Here is a 20,595-nt window from a genome sequence, read left to right as displayed (position 1 = left end):
ACACTGGTTTACACCTCAGATAGACACAAAAAACTGGAGAAACTCAGCGGGTCAGGCAGCACTTCTGGAAAAAAGCAATAGATGACGTTTTGGGCCGAGGCCCTTCTTCAGACTCTCCCGAAACATCACCTATTCCTTTTCTCCAGAGATGCTGCCTGACCCGTTGAGTTACTTCAGCTTTTTGTGTCTGCTTACTCGTGATTCCTTTGCACCATCTCACTACAACGCCCACCATTGACCCTCCTGCCAACCCTTCTATCCAATCCATCTGCCTGACTCCTGACCCCATCCACAAACTCTCTGATGAATCTCTGGCCCCCAATCCTCTCAACACTTAAGCCTCTCCATTCCTACCTCCATTTATGAAAGTGTAAAACCAAAATTTGCAGTTGGGCAGGGTGAAAGAGCATGATTATAAAGAGCCTAGTTCTGCCATAGCACATTTATTGGGGTATGCTGGAATCTCTACACAAGTTTTTCTGTGTTAGGACTAAATCTTGAACATGAAACATAACATGATGTCACAAACTGTCTGTGATGTACTGTGAAATCCTTAAAAGACAACTGCTTTGGCCAATTGTACCAACATTTAGTTTAATTTCAAATCTATAGCATTTGATCTTTTTGTGAAAAAGCAGTGAATGTAGTTGAGGAATATACCACATTACCGTAAACAGTGCACATAGCCGGTCTATCTTCTCTGGGTTTCTTGGCATTCCATTCTTATTCAGCCTCACCATAAACCTCTCACTGTGGAAAGAAAGGGAATACATTAAAGAATTTTTGGAAATGCAATATAGGCAAAATATGATTGCCAATGGGAAATGTTCTTACACTCAAGAATCAATTTTGGCAGGAGTTATTACCAGTTGTTTGAGACTTTTAGATAATTTAATTTAAATTGAGAAATGTTGAGTGGTACAACAATGCACCCACAGTGGGGCACTAAACAAATATAGGAAGTAGAATCATGATTAGGCCAGTCAGGATTTCATATCACTTAATCCACTCAATAAGATCACAGGTATTATTTTAACTGTCTCTTTTCTGCACTAACCCCATATTCTTTCATCCCCTTAATACCTACAGATCTATTGACCTCTGTTCTGAATATAGTGATTGAGCATCTATGAACCCCTGCATAAAGAATTTCAAGGATTCACCCTTTCAGTGAAGAAATCTCTTTTCACCTCTATTCTCTTGTTCAGAAACAATGATGTCTGGCTATCAGCTCACTAATCAGGGAAAACATTAACAGTTCAACAGAGCTTTATTTGTCATTCGGTACCAAGGTACCGAACGAAACTACATAGCAGTCACACACAAAAAAGAACACAAGACACATGACCCCAACACATAACGTCCATCACAGTGACTCCAAACACCCCCTCACTGTGATGGAGGCAACAAAACTTCCACTCTCTTCCCCACGCCCACGGACAGACAGCTCGTCCCCGACCGACCCGCACAGTCCCCGCAAGGGGATGGAAGTCCCCGCGGCCGAGTCGCACCGGGCGCTGAGACGTCTCGCGGCCGAACCGGGCGGTGGAAGGCCCCGTGACCGAGCCGTGCGCAGCTAAGTCCCGCGGCCGAGTCTACATTCATCCAATTAAGCTTCATAAGAATGTCTTACATTTCAACAAGATCACATCTCATTCTTTTACATGCTATCATAAAACTAATTTGCTTAATTTCTCATACATCAAGCCTGCGATTCCAGGCATAAATCCAATGCACCTTCACTGCACCTTCAATCGTGTATATTCTTCCTTAGATAGATTCTGCACCAGTTCTGTGCAATATAGCAAATGAGGCTCACTCGGGGCCAAATAATAGAACAAGTCATCCTTCCTCTTGTATTCAAATCCTTTTGCAATAAAGGTTAACAAACGGTTTCCCTTTCTAATTGATTATTTACCTGAACCTTAATTTTCACTGATTAGTGCACAATGCCAACCAGGTCCACCTGAAAATGAACACCTTTCCATCTATCACCATTTCTGCTTTCTATTTTTCTGCCAAATGGATCTCTAATTTTTCCACATTATATTCCACCTTCCATATCCTTGCTCATTCACTGAACCTGACTATATCCTGTGGAATCCATTCTGCGTCCTTCTTATAGCCGACACTGCGAGCTGACTTTGTTTAATTGGAAAACTGGATACTTGAACACTTCATCCAAATCAGTGAATTGAAGCAGATATGGAAAAATGTTTCAGTGGGGAAAAAAACCCAACAGAACTATTTTCCAGCATCAAATTAGTGCCAATAGCGTAAGATAATTGACAGTACCAAAATAAATCATCATCTATTCTGCAAAAAGGACTAATGGGTACAACTGAAACTATTATTCATTATAAGTTTAGGTTTATTATTGTCGCATGTACCCAAGTAGAGTAAAAAGCTTCATTTTATATGCTATCAGATCAGATATACCGTACATAATAGAATGAGTTCAAACTTAAGTACAATCGACAATGCATATAGAGCGCAGAGTAGTTTAGTTGAGTTTAATGCATTGTCACATGCACTGAAGGACAGTGAAAATAATTTTTGTTGCATGCTATCCAGTCAACAGAAAGACTATACATGATTACATTCAAGCCTCCCGCAGTGTACAGATACAGGATAAAGGGTATAATGTTTAGTGCAAGATAAAGTCTGATTAACGAGAGTCCGAGGATCTCCAATGAGGTAGAGGGTAGCTCTAGGTCCGCTCTCTAGGATGGTTCAGTTGCCGGATAATAGCTGGGAAGAAACTGTTCCTGAATCTGGAGGTATGTGTTCTCACACTTCAAAACCTCTTGCCTGATGGGAGCGGGGAGAAGAGGGAGTGTCCGGAGTGAGACTTGTCCTTGATTATGCCGGTGGTCTTGCCGAGGCAGCATGAAATGAAGATAGAATCAGCGGAAGGGAAGTTTGTTTGCATGATGGTCTGGGCTGTGTCCACAGTTCTCTGCAATTTTTTGCGGTCTTGGATGGAGCTGTTCCCAAACCAAGCTGTGATGCATCCAGATAATATGTTTTCTAAGGCGCATCTGTAGACGTTGGTGAGAGTTGTTGGGGAAATGTCAAATTTCCTAAACCTTCTAAGGATGTTGTGGCATTGGTGTGCGTTCTTAGCCGTTATTTCAATATGGCTAGTCCAGGAAAAGTTGCTGGTGATTTTTACTCCTGGGAACTTCAATCATCTGTACCTCGGCACTGTCAATGTACACTGGGGTATGTGTACTTCGATTCCTGAAGTCGATCACTATTTCCTTTGTATTGCTGACATTGAGAGAAAGGTTGTTGCCTTGACAACAGGTCACAGTGTTCTCCTTCCTGTACTTTACCTCATCATTATTTGATATTTGGATCACTACAGTGGTGTCGTCCATGAATTTGTAAATTGAGTTGGATTTGCACTTGGCTGCACATTCGTGGGTGCATAAGGAGTAAAGAACGAGACTGAGAATGCATCCTTGTGGAGCACCAGTGTTGAAGATTATCATAGAGGATGATTTGTCACCTATCCTCACTGGTTAGTTTAGTTTAGTTTTTAGTTTAGTTTAGTCCAGCATGGAAACATGCCCTTCGGCCCACCGAGTCTGCACTGACCAGTGAACCCTGTACACTAGCACTGTCCCAGGGACAATTTACTATCTTCACCGAAGCCAATTAACCTACAAACCTGTACTGCTTTGGAGTGTGGGAGGAAACCGGAGCATCCAGGGAAAACCCACAAAGTCACGGAGAGAATTCTGTACAGACAGCACCCATAGTCAGGATCAAATCTTGATCTCTGGAGCTATAAGGCAGCAACTCTACAACTGTGCCACAGTGCTGCCCTAAAATTGTGGTCTGTTGGTCAGGAAGTCAAGTATCCAGTTGCAGTCATGGACCTGTTGTGGTGGTAAGCGAATTGGAGTGGGTCAAGATTGCTTGGTGGACTGGATTTAATGCATTCCATAATCAGCCTCTCAAAGCCTCTCAAAGCACTTCATGACGGTGGATGTCAAGACCACTGGTCGGTAGTCGTTAAGGCATGAGATCTTGCTTTTCTTCTGCAATGGGATGATAGTGGTCTTCTTGAAGTAGGTGGGTACCTCAGAACGGAGTAAGGAGAGTTTAAAGATGTCCGTGAATACACCTGCTAGTTGGTCCGTGCAGTCCTCAGGAAGGCCACAGCTTTTTGCTGAACAATCCAGTCAACTCTCTTCTGTTCTTTTGATGTAGCCCTGTAAATTATTTTATCTCAATTTTCCTTCTTACTCCAAGAACAACTATCTAACTTCCCCAGTTTAACCTGGTGGCTGAAATCCATTAATCAAGTAACCATTGGAATCATTCTATCAAGTATTTACTGTGCTCTGTTAAGAACTTTCGCATCATTTCTTAAGTGTGATTATAAGAAGTGGCGGTACTGCGCAGCAGCTGAGGCTCACCTGCAGTCCGTTTGTCTTTTTGTTTTTTTTTTGTTTTTTATCTTAATTGTAGTGTTTGGATGTGATGTAGTATTTTTTGTGGTTGTGTACTATGTGTGTGTGTGGGGGGTAAACTATAAAAAATGTCTCTTCCGTACGGAGACGCAACCTTTTTTCTGGGTCGTGTGTCCATTCACGCTGCGGCCTACCATCGGTCAAACACCTGGAGCTGGCGGCCTCCAGCTGGGACCACCTGGGGCTCTGGTTCGCAGAGCCCACGGACCAGACTGTACTCACCACCTGCGGAGCTGGCTCTCTTCGGAGGCTGTGGTGACTCGCCTTCAGAAGCTTCGGCCACGGACCGCGTGAACGCCGGAAGCTCGCAGGTCCCTGGGTGGGCAACTTCGGGAGCTCTGGCAGCGGCAGCGTCTTCGCCCATCCCGAATCGGGGGGCTTGGGTCGGCCCACTGCGGACCTTTCACCGTCTGGCACGGCCTGGAATAGGCCGCGGGATTTTCCACCGCCCGGCGGGGGCTTCAATGTCGGGAGCCCCGACCGCCCTGACGTGGTAATTTCAACTGCCTGACCGCAGGAGAAGACGGCAGGGAAGAGAAAGACATTCTGGCCTTCCATCACAGTGAGGAGGTGACTGGAGGAGACTCACTGTGATGGATGTTTTTTTGTTTTATGTTGGTTTTGTGATTGTGGATTTTATTGCTTTCTTTTTATTGCTTCTCATTGTTGACTGTGGGTAATGTAATTTCATCCAAAAACATGTTTTTGGATGACAATAAAGGCTATTCTAGAATTGGATAAGATACCCTACTTGTGGCCTAATCAAAGTTTTCTGAAGGTTCATGTTAACCTTCCTGATTCTGGACGTTATTTGTGGTTTATTAACCTCTTTCTCAACAGTTCCTGGCATTTTCACAGATTGTGCACACATAAATCAAACTCTGTTCCTTTTCGCCATTTTTCGCTATTTTGTGTATATTGTCACTCCTTATTTATTTTGCTAACTTGTCTTACTTCACACTTTTTTGTATTAAATTTAATCTTCCATTTATCTACCCATTTTACTAGTCCTGCAGTCTATTAAAATCCTGTGTAAATCATTTCCTTAGGAAATAATTTGCAAAGAAATTTACAAAATTAACTACTTTAATTTTATGCATTTTGACCTTCTTTGCCAAAGTTCACTCTTTGGAAGCAAATCAAATATTAAATCTTAAACAAAAACACCTTTCTTCTTAAATTTGTAAAGTTAAATCTTAAAAATCTACACACAGTTCATTGAGTCATTGAATCATACAGTACGGAAACAGGCCCTTGGTGCAACTTGTTCATGCCGACCAAGATGCCCCATCTACTAGTCCCATCTGCCCACTTTTGGCCCATATCCCTCTAAACCTTTCCTATCTATGTACCTGTTCAAATGTCTTTTAAATGTTGTTTATAATACCTGCCTCAACTACCTCCTCTGGAGAGCTTATTCCACATACCGATCACCCTCTGTGATGAAAACATTGCACCTCAGGTTCCTATTAATTCTTTCCCCTCTCACCTTAAATTTATGTCACCTGGTTCTTGATTCCCCTACTCTGGTAAAAGACTCTGTGCATTTATCCTATCTATTCTCCTCATGACCGTATACACCACTTTAAGATCACCCCTCATCCTACTGCTCTCCAAGAAATAAAGTCCTAGTCTGCCCAACCTCTCCCCATAGTTCAGCCCCTCAGTTCCTGGCATTATTCTTGCAAATCTTCTCTACACGTTTTCCAGCTTAACAACATCCTATCAATAGAAGGGTAACCAAAATTGAACACAATACTGACTGAACACTGCCCTGGTTTGACTTCCCAAAATGAAATGTACAGGAAAATACATTATCTTTCTCTCATTGCTACCAACTCACTTGCTGAAATACAAAACTAATTATAAAATCATAGGCATAAATGATTACCCTGCTCATGTTTTATTCATTGTTCAAGTAATAAATCTGTTTTCCACAGGTGCTAGTGCACTTTCTTTGATACTATTACAGCACATTGCCACTGGTATGACTCTTAAATTGTTAAACTGAACCAAATCATTCAAGGTTGGGGGATATTGCTGGCTTGCTCCTCAAAATGTAAGTAGTACCCAAGCAAGAACGTAATTGTTTCTTGTTAGATAAATATGTTCATCCTACAAAGCTTCTTAATATTATATCCTCAGTCTGCACACTATCTACACATCAAGGAGCTCTTTAATGCCTACACTAATAATCAAAATCCAATAAATACTTGACAAACAGCAGTTGTTAATGGTTTACAAGAATTGTATCTTCAGAAAATGTAAAACACCCAACCACTGAGGTTTGAATATCCCAGTTTTTAGATATATATATATACATCTAATTTAGATATATACACAATAAGGATCCATCCCTATTGCTCTGCAGTTTGGCACTCCCACTCAGATTGCAGTTAAGACATACATTTCACCTAGCAGCTTGTCCCTTGTCTGCTTCAATACATTTATGATGGCATTAATGTGGAAAACAACCTCCTGTAGATGCTGCTTGCTCACAGTATGGAATCCTTTGATGAATATTCCAGGCTGATCTACGGTATTTTGATTGCTGCAAATGTGAATTGTTACTCCATATACCTGCAGGAATCCATCAGAACAGCAAATCTAAGCATTTTCTCATTTTGGCCAGTGTTATCCATGGTCAAGTTAAAATTTAAGACACAGGAGCAGGAGTAGGTCATATTGCAGGAGCAGGAGTATATCATCTGATCCTTTCAGATTGCTCTGCCTTTAATCAAGATCATGGCTGACCTATTACGATTTCCTTGAACTCTCCCTATATCCCTGGATTTCCTACTATCCAGGAATCTAGCACTAAATATTTCAAATTAACTTAAGAACTGTGCCCCTACAGCTTCCTGGGTTAATAATTTCAAACTTTCTTCTGAATGAAATCTTTTTCTCCTTATCTAAGTTCCATATGGTCTACTCATTATTCTGAAATTGTGTCCTCCAGTCATTCACTACTCATTCAGGAGAAACATCCTGTCAGCATTTAGGCCGTCAAGCCTTCTAACAATTTTGTAATTTTGCTGAGATCTACTTACATTCTTCTAAACTGTAGAGAACATAATCCCAGTCTCCCCTCATAGGGCAAACCCACCACTCCTGGAATCAATCTAGCGAATCTTCACTTAATTCCCTCTTTTGTAAGTATATCTATGGTAAGTAAGGAGACCAAAACTGTACATAATACTCCAGGTGCAGTCTTGTCAAGGCCCTGTACAATTGCAGTAAGTCAATACCCTTATTTGCAAATCTCTTATTAAATGTTAAATATAATTTGCCTTTCTAATTGCTTGCTGCACCTGAATGTTGATCTTTAGCAACGTGTGAACAAGCACACATAGGTCCTTTGTGCATCAACAGTACTCAAGCATGCACTATTTAACAAATATTCCTGTATTACGCCTCCCAACAAAAGCTTTCCAAAAATGGAATGCATTCTTACCCAGATGCATTGGATCCCCTTTATCCATTCTACTTATCACTTTGTTATGGAATTCCACCAATTTAATCATCAGAGTTTCCTTTCATAAATGCATGCTCATCCGGAAGCTGCAACGGATCGTTCAATCAGCTGAGAAGGTTGTTGGCTGCAACCTTCCCCCCATTGATGAACTGTACACTGCAAGGGCCAGGAAGCGAGCGGGCAGGATCATCTCTGACTCCTCTTACCCTGGCCACAAAATCTTTGAAGCACTTCCCTCTGGAAGGCGACTCCGGACTGTCAAAGCAGCCACAGCCAAACATAAAAGCAGCTTTTTTCCACGAGTTGTAGTGCTACTCAATAATCAAAGTCTGTAGTCTCTTTTTTGCTCTGGTTTATTTTCACCCACATGTTTAGACCATAATGTTGTATCCTTATTGTTTTGATGTGGTTATGCTTTATTCTTAATTGTTAACTGTATGTTTGTGTTGTCATTTATGAGCAGAGCACCAAAGCACATTCCTTGTATATGCACATACTTGGCCAATAAACTTATTCATTCATTCATTCAATCCTGTAATTTTTTCCCAAGGTGTTCTGTCATTATTTCCCTCATTATGGTGCCATCATATCTCCTACTACCAATGTTAGTCTTACAGGTTGTAGTTTCCCATTTTCGTCCCCCTACTTATTAAATTACGAAGTTTCACTTGTTATTCTCCTATTTATATTTTTATATAACTATAGGTGAGGCAGTAGCAGATTGCTGCTCTTCTCAGTGGTATTGTTTTATAAGTGGCACCAACTTCGGTGGAGACCTGTCAGAAGTATAAAACAAGCTGAAATGTATCCCGAGGCAACCACCAGAATCCATCAAGAAACTTCATAACTCCAGGCTCGGGACTCAGCATATACATTTGTTCCTGACATTAAAGACACTCGAATGTGCAGTAACATTTCAAAAACCAGCTAGCCCTTGCACATACACTGAGATAAGCTAACTACATTTATGGACAGTAGGAATAGCACATCAAGGTTAGTAATATTCCTCTCAAAACAATGCAACATAAGGCCCTTCTTCAGACCCGAAACATCACCCATTCCTTCTCTCCAGAGATGCTGCCTAACCCGCTGAGTTACTCCAGTATTTTGTGTCTATCTTCGGTTTAAACGAGCAACTGCAGATCCTTACCACACATAAAACATTCAAAATATCTGCTGCAGCAAAATAACAAAACACCCAAGTTGAACTGATGCAGCTTTGACCATAGTATAAAATGAGGAAATAAGATTTATTAAAACCACTCAATTATAATGCTTTAATATATAATGAAAAAGTTAAGCAGCCTCAACAGCAATTTCATGATTGCTGTGGTAGTATCATAATATAACTGATATAGGAGCAATAAGATGATTTTTCTGATCCCCATCTGTGTTCTATCGTGATTTTAATCAAGGTTCTGCAGCTAATCCGATTTATCTATCAACAGCACGTGAAATGATTGATTCACTAAGCATTAACAATGATTTTGGAACTGTGACCCTCACATAAAAGATTACAGTTAAAATCCTTTGGTGGTGGGGTGAGGAAAATGTGCAGCTGAAATTGATTTAGAATTATACATGCTCTGACTTTTCTGTTGCTTTGGGTGCATGGCATCAGTACTAGTTACAATAAAAACTAAAAAGCTTCCATGATTACATTTTCATAAACATGACAATGGGCTAAATGAGATTCACGTGCGATGTAATTACTTAATTCCACCTTAGACAAGAACTTCAATCATATGGCACTGTTATTCTGAATATTTTGATGTTATTATGTACAAATTTCAAGAACAGTCATTTTGCGCAAATTGTGCAATTTGCAAAATTACACCTTTCATCTCTGTGCAGAGTACACATTAGCAGAGATATATGTTTGGAGCTGAGGATACACACAAAATAATGTTAATTATCATGCAACTCTCATTTGGACCATTTGCGGTTGAAAATAGGTTTTGTTTTCCAGCTTGAGAAATCATACTTTTGTTCAACAACTGCAGTGCTATTTAAAGGACTACTCAGGCATCTTCTATGTCCCTCTGCTACATGCTTTGGAGGCTGCCTAGGGTCTTGGGAGACAACTAGAGATTGACTTTTGTACACCGGGTGCATTTCACTGTAATTTCTCCAGACATAAGGTCTTGGGTGTTTCCGTGATGATCCAATCTGGGCATAATGCAGGAGTTGGAGAAATCAAACAGAAAAGGCTGAAATTCATAGGAATTCATGAGAAGATGATAACAATGTTCAGTGTCTGTAAACATTAAGCCCAAGAATACAAGAAATAAGAAAAGGAGATGGCCACTTGCTTGTCAAATTTGCCCCACCATTCAATATGATTATGCCTGAGCCATGTTGGTTTCAACTCGGGTGAAGTGTTGGTAGTCTGGATCGTAACCAATGTTGTGCCTCTGTTTAAGAAGGGATGTGAGAAAAAGCCTGGGAACATTAGTCCAATGAGCCTAACATCTGTGGAAGCCAGTTAATGGAGAATATTCTGAGGGATAAAATATATACACCTTTGGATAAACAGGGGCTGATTAGGGCTAGTCAGCATGATTTTGTACTTGGGAGATTGTGTCCTACAAATCTAAATGAGTTTTTTGAAGAAGTAACCAAAAAGGTTGACAATGACACATCCGTACACGTTGCCTATCTTGACCAGCTTCAGCAAGACATTTAATAACATTCTGCATGGTTGATTGCTCTGGAAGATTAGATTGCATGAGATTCAGGGAGAGCAAACCAACTGGATAATCAGCTTCATGGAAGGAAGCAGAGGGTGATGGTCGGACACTGTTTTTTGAATTGGAGGTCTGTAACTGGTGGTGTGCCTCAGGGACTGGTGCTCGGCCCATTGGTGTTTGCGGTTTATATCAAAGATTTAGATGAGAATGTAGGAGGATTAGTAAGTTTGCAGATAACATTAAATTGGGTGCTATTGTAGATAGCGAAGATGGTTACCCAAAATTGCAGCAGGATCTTGATCAGTTGGGCATGTGGGCTGAGGAGTGGTTAATGGAGTTTAATGTAGATAAATGCGAGGAGTTTGATTTTGGCAAAGTTAAACCAGGGAGGAACTTCACAGGGAATGGCAAGGTTCTGAGAAATATTGTACAGCAGAGGGATCTAAAAGTGCAGGGTGAGTTGAAAGTGAGTGGGTCCCAAAAGGCTCACCCTCGAACACTTCAGCCACTTGCCCCTTCCAATTTCCTAATATTAGATCAATTGCTGCCCTGTCCCATGTACGGCCCTTTACATATTGCCTGAGGAAAATTTCCTGAACACATTTGACAAATGTTGCCCTGTCTAAATCTTTTGCACTATAACAGTCCCAGTCAATATTGTGAAAGCTGCTTGAAAGCACAAGTGGGAGTGCATATTGAAGGTGGCCCATAAAAAATAACATCTCCAAATAAAATTCCCACTGTTAACTGGTGAGAAGGAACCTGGAGTCAATTAATTAAAATCCTTTCACCCTTGTATACAAGAAAAGCAAAGATATTTTATGAGAATGATTAAGATAGGGCCAATGCTCCTAAACTGCAGTGCATTGTTGAAGATCAGAATGTGACAGTGCAAGAGATGCACATGGACTACCTACTGCATTATTAAAGATCTCTGACTGAGTCATCAATTAATCAATCCATAAATCAACAAAAGGAAAAGAGGAAATGGAAATAGTTATTGCTATACTAATGATTAACATCAACAAATTCCATATAGACCTATTTATCGTGCTATTCGTTGAATACGATTAATCATTTAGCAAATCTGTGTTTTTTAAAAATTGCATCATTTGCTCGGTTTGGCAAGGTGGTGCTACTTTTTTCCAAGATAAGCTAATGAACACGAGGTGTAAATATTCACACACAAAACAAAATGCTGGACCGACATCTTCGCAAAAGACAGGAATTTATTCGACTCACATCTAGTGTAAACTTCTCACTACTAATGTTTAGTTTTGCAAAAGATAGAGTCTCAGTGCAGCAGTGTGACTGTGGAAGACAATTCCAGACAACATATACAGGTGGCACCTGTATATGTCGTTTGACACTCCTCAGGCCACATGCCCAACTGATCAAGATCCTGCTGCAATTTTGGGTAACCATCTTCGCTATCTACAATATCACCCAATTTAATGTTATCTGCAAACTTATTCATCCACCTACATTCACAAGTTATTATGCAAAATTTTAAGATACAAAATAAAAAATTTATTCACAGAATTTATGCGAGCAAAAGTAAATAAACAAACACAACATTTATTCTTTTGTCAACTTGTATTTCTTGACGCATGTGCAGATAATCAAATTTTATGTTACAGAAAACACCAACAGTCTTTTAGGAACTGATGTCATGCGCCCAAAGCAACAGAAAAGTCAGACCATGTATCATTCTAAATCAATTTCTGCCACAACCCTGAAACATCGGGGGCAGCTGTACTGAAGATACAAGCACTTTCAAATCATTTAAATTTTAAATTCAATTTTCAGTTTTGTAAAATACCCAGATGAATGCTTCTTTAAACTTATATTGTGCATCATTGCAGTAATGTGAGTGGTCAAAGCAGTAGTCAGATTTCTAGTGGGGTTGAGAATTCTAGTGACTGTCAATTGAAAGATAGGGTTCTGAAAGATATCACAGAATATGCTTTTGGCCTCACTAACCCAAAATACATTGTAAACACAGAATTCAGTACACCAAATAAATGCAAATGAACTGCAGTTTTACCTGAAATTAGCACCCAAGTCCCTGGGAAGGGAAGTAGAAAAGGGCAGGGTATTGCATACTAACCTTTCTGTCCTGGGCCTCCTCCATTGCCAGAGTGAGGCCACACGCAAACTGGAGGAACAACACTTCATATTCCACTTGGGTGGCTGACAACCAAACAGTATGAACATTGAATTATCTGATTTTAGTTAATTACAAAGCTCCTTCCCCTCTCGCATCTTTCACCACATTTCCTCCCTTCTCTCATCCCCCCAGAGATCCAATTAGTTCCCTTTTACAGGCCCTCTCTTCTGTCTGGTTTGAACTTATCTTCACCTTTAAAACACCTCTTCTGACTTCTCTTACTTTCTTTAAGTAAAATATGTCACTATGTGCATTTGCATGGGCCCTGCTATGCTGTCTTTTTGTTGGTTACATTGACCACTTCAGTACCATAGAAACATAGAAACATAGAAAATATGTGCAGGAGTAGGCCATTCGGCCCTTCGAGCCTGCACCGCCATTCAATATGATCATGGCTGATCATCCAGCTCAGTAACCTGTACCTGCCTTCTCTCCATACCCCCTGATCCCTTTAGCAAAAAGGGCGACATCTAACTCCCTCTTAAATATAGCCAATGAACTGGCCTCAACTACCTTCTGTGGCAGAGAATTCCACAGACTCACCACTCTCTGTGTGAAGAAATGTTTTCTCATCTCGGTCCTAAAAGACTTCCCCCTTATCCTTAAGTTGTGACGCCTGGTTCTGGACTCCCCCAACATCGGGAACAATCTTCCCGCATCTAGCCTCTCCAACCCCTTAAGAATTTTATATGTTTCTATAAGATCCCCCCTCAGTCTTCTAAATTCCAGCGAGTACAAGCCTAGTCTATCCAGTCTTTCTTCATATGAAAGTCCCGCCATCCCAGGGATCAATCTAGTGAACCTTCTCTGTACTCCCTCTAAGGCAAGAACGTCTTTCCTCAGATTAGGAGACCAAAACTGCACACAATACTCCAGGTGCGGTCTCACCAAGGCCCTGTACAACTGCAGTAGAACCTCCCTGCTCCTAAACTCAAATCCTCCTGCTATGAATGCCAACATACCATTCGCTTTCTTCACTGCCTGCTGCACCTGCACGCTTGCTCTCAATGACTGATGCACCATGACACCCAGGTCACGTTGCATCTCCCCTTCTCCTAATCGTTCACCATTCAGGTAATACTCTGCTTTCCTATTCTTGCCGCCAAAGTGGATAACCTCACATTTATCAAGTGTCAGATGGAATACAGCATAGCAAACTGTGCAGGCATGTATTTTGGTTGTAGAAATAAAGGCATAGACTATTTTCTAAATGGGGAGAGGATTCAGAAATCTGAAGTGCAAAGGGACTTGGGAGTGTTGGTGCAGGATTCCTAAAACGTTAATTTGCAAGTTGAATCAGTAGTAAGGAAGGCAAATACAATGTTAGCATTTATTTCAAGAGCACCACAATATAAAAACAGGGAGGTAATGCTGAGGCTTTATAAGGGACTGGTCAGACCGCATTTGGAGTATTGTGAGCAGTTTCGTCCCCATAACTGAGGAAGGATGTGCTGGAGTGGAGAGGGTCCAGAGGAGGTTTATGAGAATGATTCCAGGGATGATTGGGTTGACATATGAGCATTTGATGGCACTGGACCAGTACTTGCTAGAGTTTAGAAGAATGAGGGGAGATCACATTGAAACTTACCGAATACTGAAAGGCCTGGCTAGAATCTGGTGGGAGTATAAGACCAGAGCACGTGGCCTCAGAATAAAAGGACGTATCTTTAGAAAGGAGACGAGGAGGAATCTTTTTTGTCAGAGGACGGCAAATCTGTAGAACTCATAACACAGATGACTGTGGAGGCCAAGTCATTGGGTATTTTTAAGATGGAGATTGATAGATTCTTGATTAGTAATGGGTTAAGGGTATTGGAGCAAAGACAGGAGAATGGGGTTGAGAGTGAAAGATAGATCAGCCAGGAATGAATGGCGGACTGGACTGGATGGCCTAATTCAGCTCCTATGACACTTTTCGTATCTAACCCTTTTGCCTCCTTTTCTCCTGTTGCCTGTAACATACTTCACCCATCATGCTCCCCCCACCTCTCTCCCTCACCTGTATCCACTGTTCACCTGCCAGGTTTTGCCAAACCCCCACCTCTTTTCCAGCTTTCTTCCCGCTACTCCATCAGCCTGACAAATGGTCTTGACCCGAAACGTCATCTGTCCATTCTGTCCACAGTTGCTGCCTGACTTGCTGAATTCCCCCAGCACTTTGTTTTACGTTCAAGATTCCAGCATCAGCAATCTTTTGTGTCTCTCTCTTCTCACTATTACAGTTTTACAAAAGGTCTATGATTTAAATGTCAACTCTGCCTTTCTCCCACTTCTTCTTCTGTCGTATGTCTTTTAGACCTGCAGCTCCGTTGAGGCGAGCCAGGCCAACATGTCATTGTCCAGGTCAATCAGACTTCGTTCACCATTCGGTGGCCGGTATTTGGGGCAACTGGTGACTATGTGCTCCACTGTCTGTGTTGGGTCCCCACACTCGCAGGAGGCACTGTCTACGAGACCCCACCTCTTCATAGCGTCCGACGCCTGTCCTCAAGCGATTGAGGGTTATCCACTGCTTTCGGGGCAGGTCCAGGCCCATGGGTTCACCGATGTAGCGGTGTAGTCTAGATGGTTCCGCTGACTTCCACTGGTCTCTCCATCTCGTCTTGACCCAGGTGGCCTTGGAAGTGTCAACCGTTGTTGTACAGAGCAGCTCGTGGGCTTGCATGGCAAAGGGGCGCCGTGACTTGAGGCACACATGTCGTGGTGTCTCCGTGACGATCTGATGGAGAAGTTGGAAATCACTGGTCTGTGCCTTTCGAGAAAGGGCCAGCGTGGCTGCTTCTCGTCTGATGTTGGCCGGGGCGATGCCGGCAAGGACGGACAGTAGGTTTAAGAAAATAACTGCAGATGCTGGTACAAATCGATTTATTCACAAAATGCTGGAGTAACTCAGCAGGTCAGGCAGCATCTCGGGAGAGAAGGAATGGGTGACGTTTCGGGTCGAGACCCTTCCTCAGACTGAAGGGTCTCGACCCGAAACGTCACCCATTCCTTTTCTCCCGAGATGCTGCCTGACCTGCTGAGTTACTCCATCATTTTGTGAATAAATCGGACAGTAGGTTTACTGGGGTGGCTCGTAGGCATCCTGAGACAGTCCGTAGGGCGCTGTTGAGGGCAGCATCCAGCTTCTTAGCGTGAGGGCTATGGTACCAGACCGGGGCGCAGTACTCGGCAGCTGAGAACACCAGGGCCACTGAAGCTGCTCAACTTGCTAATTAACATTGTATATAGATCAAAACAGCACAGGAATGGGAGTTACAGCCCATCGCGTTTGTGCCGAACATGAAGCCAAGTTAAACTGATCTCATCTGCCTGTACATGATCCATATCTCTCTATTCCTTGCACTTCCATGTGCCTATCTGAAAGCCTCTTAAATACTACTATCATATCTGCCTCCACCACCATCCCTGTCTGTGTGGTCCAGGTCCACTCAACTCTCCATGTAGAAATCTTGCTCTGTACATCTCCATTAAACTTTCCCCATTAAGATCTTTCCACCTTCTACCTCTCACTCACCTTCCAACATTTACTCCTTTTGATCTAGACTTCCTTGGTTTTATGGTTTAATATATTAAAACAAACTTGATTGGGGCAGTAATTCAGTGCTATTTGGTTGCCAAAAATCTAGAGATATGAACAGTAAATTCCACTTATTGAGTGCTTTAAATGCAGAAAATCTATTTAACTAAAACAAGAGAAACCCAATTAAATAATAATCATCAATGTTCTTTTACTTCACTCCTACACATTGAAATAGTTTCAATTATGTCAGAATTGCATACATTGACGGGGAGTACATGAACCAGCATGATAAACTGGCACGTTGGATAGTCAAAAGCAGATGAGCTTTCTCTCCTGCACTTTGCAGAACCTTTGCACTTTCCTGCTCATATTAAAGAAGATCAAGATTGGATTAATACCAGTCATTTGAGCAGTATACTTCCTGCTAGGGAGATTGCTATTTCTCACCATCCCACTTCACCATTATGCAAACTTCTGCCAAGAGTTAGAAAACACTAATGATTCTCCACAGTGCACACATTTAGAATATTAATCATCCCAGGGTTATTTTCTCAATCCTATCTTTGTTTGCGAGTAGCAGCTGCCAGGGGCTTGATTTTGTTAGCCTGCCTGTTTATGCTACACGTTTTGTCATTGGCATCTGTATACTAAAACTCTAATTTGTTTGTTTGTTCCTGAACCACAGCCAAAATGGTACACGACAGCGCGACAATTTTAGGCCCACCTTACTCACCGTCATCCCTTTGGTGCTAATGGAAGAAGTTTCATTGCAATCGGTGTTATATTTGAAAAGTTATTCACATTTTAAAGTTTAAATCTATCTCCTAGGGAGGGAGGAGGGAGGGAGGAAGGGGGGAGGGGGAGGGAGGAGGGGGTTGAGGGAGGGAGTTGAGGGAGGATAAGAGGGGTTAAGGGGGATGGAGGGGAGTTCAGGGGGGGGAGTGGGGAGTGGGGAGTGGGGAGTGGGGGTAAGGCTTCACCAATGCAGTAAAGGTTTGGGCCTTGGTCTAGTTTCAAATAAAATTCATGAAAAATGAATAGCATGAACAAATATTTACTTCATACAAATTGGTTACAAACTGACTTGCATTTGTCCATTAGTTCACATATTGTCCCAGGTTTTTTTACACAGTAATGAACCTTCAAAACTGTTTAACTATTTTTATTAGTAGCTGTTAGAATAAATTGTTTAAATTGAGGATTGCTTTTGTAACATATTACAAGCCAAAGATATTATCCATATAGGATATAGCAACAGACTGAACCCCATTCTAACCCTTCTCAATTCCATTCTTCTGCCTTCTCCACGTAACCTTTGATGTCCTCACGATTCAAGAATTAAAAAATTCAAATTCATTTTTGCTGTCACAAATCAATACCCAGCTACTCAAGATGCACTGCTGAGTATTTACATCACACCACATTAGTTATTCTCCAGTGTACTATCAAAGAGCCTGTTAGATCCCTAAATCCTTAGGTACTTCGAGTCCAGTGGTAGCATTTAAAACCTTTTATTCAGGTCTCAGAGCGAGACATTCGAAGACAAAGGAAAAGCATGGCCTTGTGGAATCCCTTCCCACCTACTTCCAAGACACCTCACATGTCCTTTGACTATTTAATAACTTTTGGTTTCCAGGCCCCCATTTCCTCATCTTTAATATGGATGTTCAGTCACTAAACCTCCATCCCCACCAGGAAGGCCTTAAGGACCTTCCACTTCCTCCTTGACCACAAACCCAGCCAATTTTCCACTGCGAACACTCTCCTCCATCTAACAGAACTGGTCCTCACCATTAACAACTTCTCCTTTGACTTCTTCAACTTTCTCCAAGTCAAAGGTGTAGCCATGAGCACTCGCATGGGCCCCAGCTATTTTTTTTGGTACGTTGAACAGTCTCTTTTTCAGGCATAAGCTGGCCCCCCAACTCTGTCGCTGCTACATTGACGACTGCAACAGGGATACCTCCTACACTAATGCAGAATTCATGGACTTTATTAACTTCATCACTAACCTCCACCCTGCCCTCAAATTCCCCAGGACTTTCTCGGACACCTCCCATCCTCTTTATCTTACTGTCTCCATCACAGGTGATAGATTATCAACTGATGTTTATTACAAACCTACTGACTCCCATAGCTATCTGGACTACATTTCTTACCACCCTGCCTCTTGCAAAGACTATCGTACCATTTCGCTGAGCCACTCACACTCGGTTCACCTTGGCCTATATGATCTCCCACTTTCCAAATACTTTAACTCCCTTTCCCAGACCTCCCAACATTTTATTTTACAAATTCATAATTTTGATGTCCAAAATTCAGAATTTTACATCAAAATTCATAATATGGTGCATAATGCAACTTTTCAGCACAAAAAAGTATGCACGCCAAATGCGCATACGCGTTGCGCTACATTCATGTGTGAGAAACGACTATTGTTTCTAACAGTCTGTAGTTCTTGGACTACATGTACAATGTCAGACCTATCATGAGTATATGCTGCTATTTATAGAGTCATTGAACAGAAATACTTTTTACAACACAAAGAAAAAATTGTTTTGTTTTGTTTTTTCTATTTGGCTTTTTCCTTACACATCCCAATTCTCTTGATATTGAATTAAAACAACGGTCATAAAATGAATGACTAAGTTATGAAGAAAGTTTCATTTAAAACTGCACATACCTAATTTCATTGGACATACTTGCTCCAGTGGTCTTCAACAGCAAATCACAAAGGTCCATGTCCCCCCCACCCCCCCTCCCCACCCCTACTCCACCCCACTACACCCCACCTCCACTACCCTCCCCACCCCCACTCCCCTACCCCCCACTCCCACCCCACTCCCACTCCCACTCAACCCCCACTCGCCCCCACCCCTCCCCTCCACTCCTCCCCACTCCCCTCCCCCTCCCCATTCCCCACTCCCTTTCCCTCCCACCCCCACTCCCTTCGCCACCCTCACTCCTCCTCCCTTCCTCCACCCCCACTCCCCCCTCCCCCTCCCTCCTCCTCCCCACCGCCCCTCCTCCCCACCCCAACCCCCCCATTCACCCACCCCATCCCCTCTCAACATCAATGGGCCTCATGCTATGCGGCGAGGCCAGGCGAGTGGCGAAGCCAGGCCAGGCGAGCGGCGTAGCCAGGCCAGGCGAGCGTCGAGGCCAGGCCAGGCGAGGGGCGAGGCCAGGCGGGGCGAGCGGTGAGGCCAGGCAAGGTGAGCGGCGAGGATAGGCGAGGAGAGGCGAGCGGCGCGGCCAGGGCAGGTGCGCGGCGAGGCCAGGCCAGGCGAGGGGCGAGGCCAGGCAAGGGGAGAGGCCAGGCGAGGGGCGAGGCCAGGCGAGGCGAGCGGTGAGGCCAGGCGAGCGGCGAAGCGAGCGGCAAGGCATGTGTTTTGTGGAAAAATGTGAGGTGAAATTGGAATGGTGGAAATGAAATAAGCAAGTGGAAATTTTCCGCCAAATTCGGAAGGGCTGGGTGGTCTGCTTTCCCATTCCCATACTGAGCTTTCTGTCCTGGAACTCCTCCACTGACGGAGTGAGGCCACACGCAATTTGGAGCAATAGCACCTCATATTTCACCTGGGTAGCTTTTAACCCAGCAGTATAAACATAGACTTCTCTAATTTTAAGTAACTCCTGCATTTCTTTCCCTCCTCCTATCTCCGTCTCTCCTCCAGCCTAGGCATCCTACTAGTTTCACTATTCATATCCTTGTATCCCTCTTGTTAGTACATCCTCCCCAGCCTGCAATGGGCCATTGTAGACATGACCCTTCCGAAGGTTATCTGTTGCCAACCTTGTTTGTCCTGGCCTTCTCTATCTTTCAGTTTGAGGAAGAGCTCCGACCCGAAACATCACCTATTCCTTTTCTCCAGAGATGCTGCCTGACCTGTTGCGTTATTCCAGCATTTTGAGTCTATCTTCAGCATGTAACTGCTACTTGTACTTCCCGTGTGCCCTAAATGTTACCTCTCTTTCTTTCTATAGGTTCCCTATCACTTTTCAAAATTGTGTCTTGTTCTGATTGGTTTAGCCTTGTGGCATTTACTAACTCATTGCCCCTCCCCCTATATGAAGTTCATTCCGTTTCTTAGAATTGGTTTCAGCTGGTCTGAACCAACCTTGCAGTATTGTTACACCCCTGTTTACTTGCAGTCTCATCTTGACAACAAGCAATTCTCATTTCTCCCTCAATCCCTCCTTTGATTCCTTAATCACAAAGTGAGGAAGCAAATCCAAATAATGAGATATAC

General features: G+C 42.7%; 1 protein-coding gene across 1 annotated transcript in view; it reads right to left on the bottom strand.

Annotated features, from left to right (window-relative positions):
• dock3 (dedicator of cytokinesis 3) overlaps positions 1-20,595 on the bottom strand; it is a 262,260-nt gene that overhangs the window by 99,958 nt on the left and 141,707 nt on the right. Inside the window, exon 10 of the mRNA XM_078413752.1 lies at positions 669-750. Within this exon, the coding sequence (XP_078269878.1) occupies positions 669-750 (82 nt within the window). The remainder of the gene's footprint in view (positions 1-668; positions 751-20,595) is intronic.

This window comes from Rhinoraja longicauda, chromosome 17, assembly GCF_053455715.1.
Source record: "Rhinoraja longicauda isolate Sanriku21f chromosome 17, sRhiLon1.1, whole genome shotgun sequence".
Lineage (NCBI taxonomy): Eukaryota > Metazoa > Chordata > Chondrichthyes > Rajiformes > Arhynchobatidae > Rhinoraja > Rhinoraja longicauda.
This window is presented reverse-complemented; position numbering and strand designations above follow the sequence as displayed.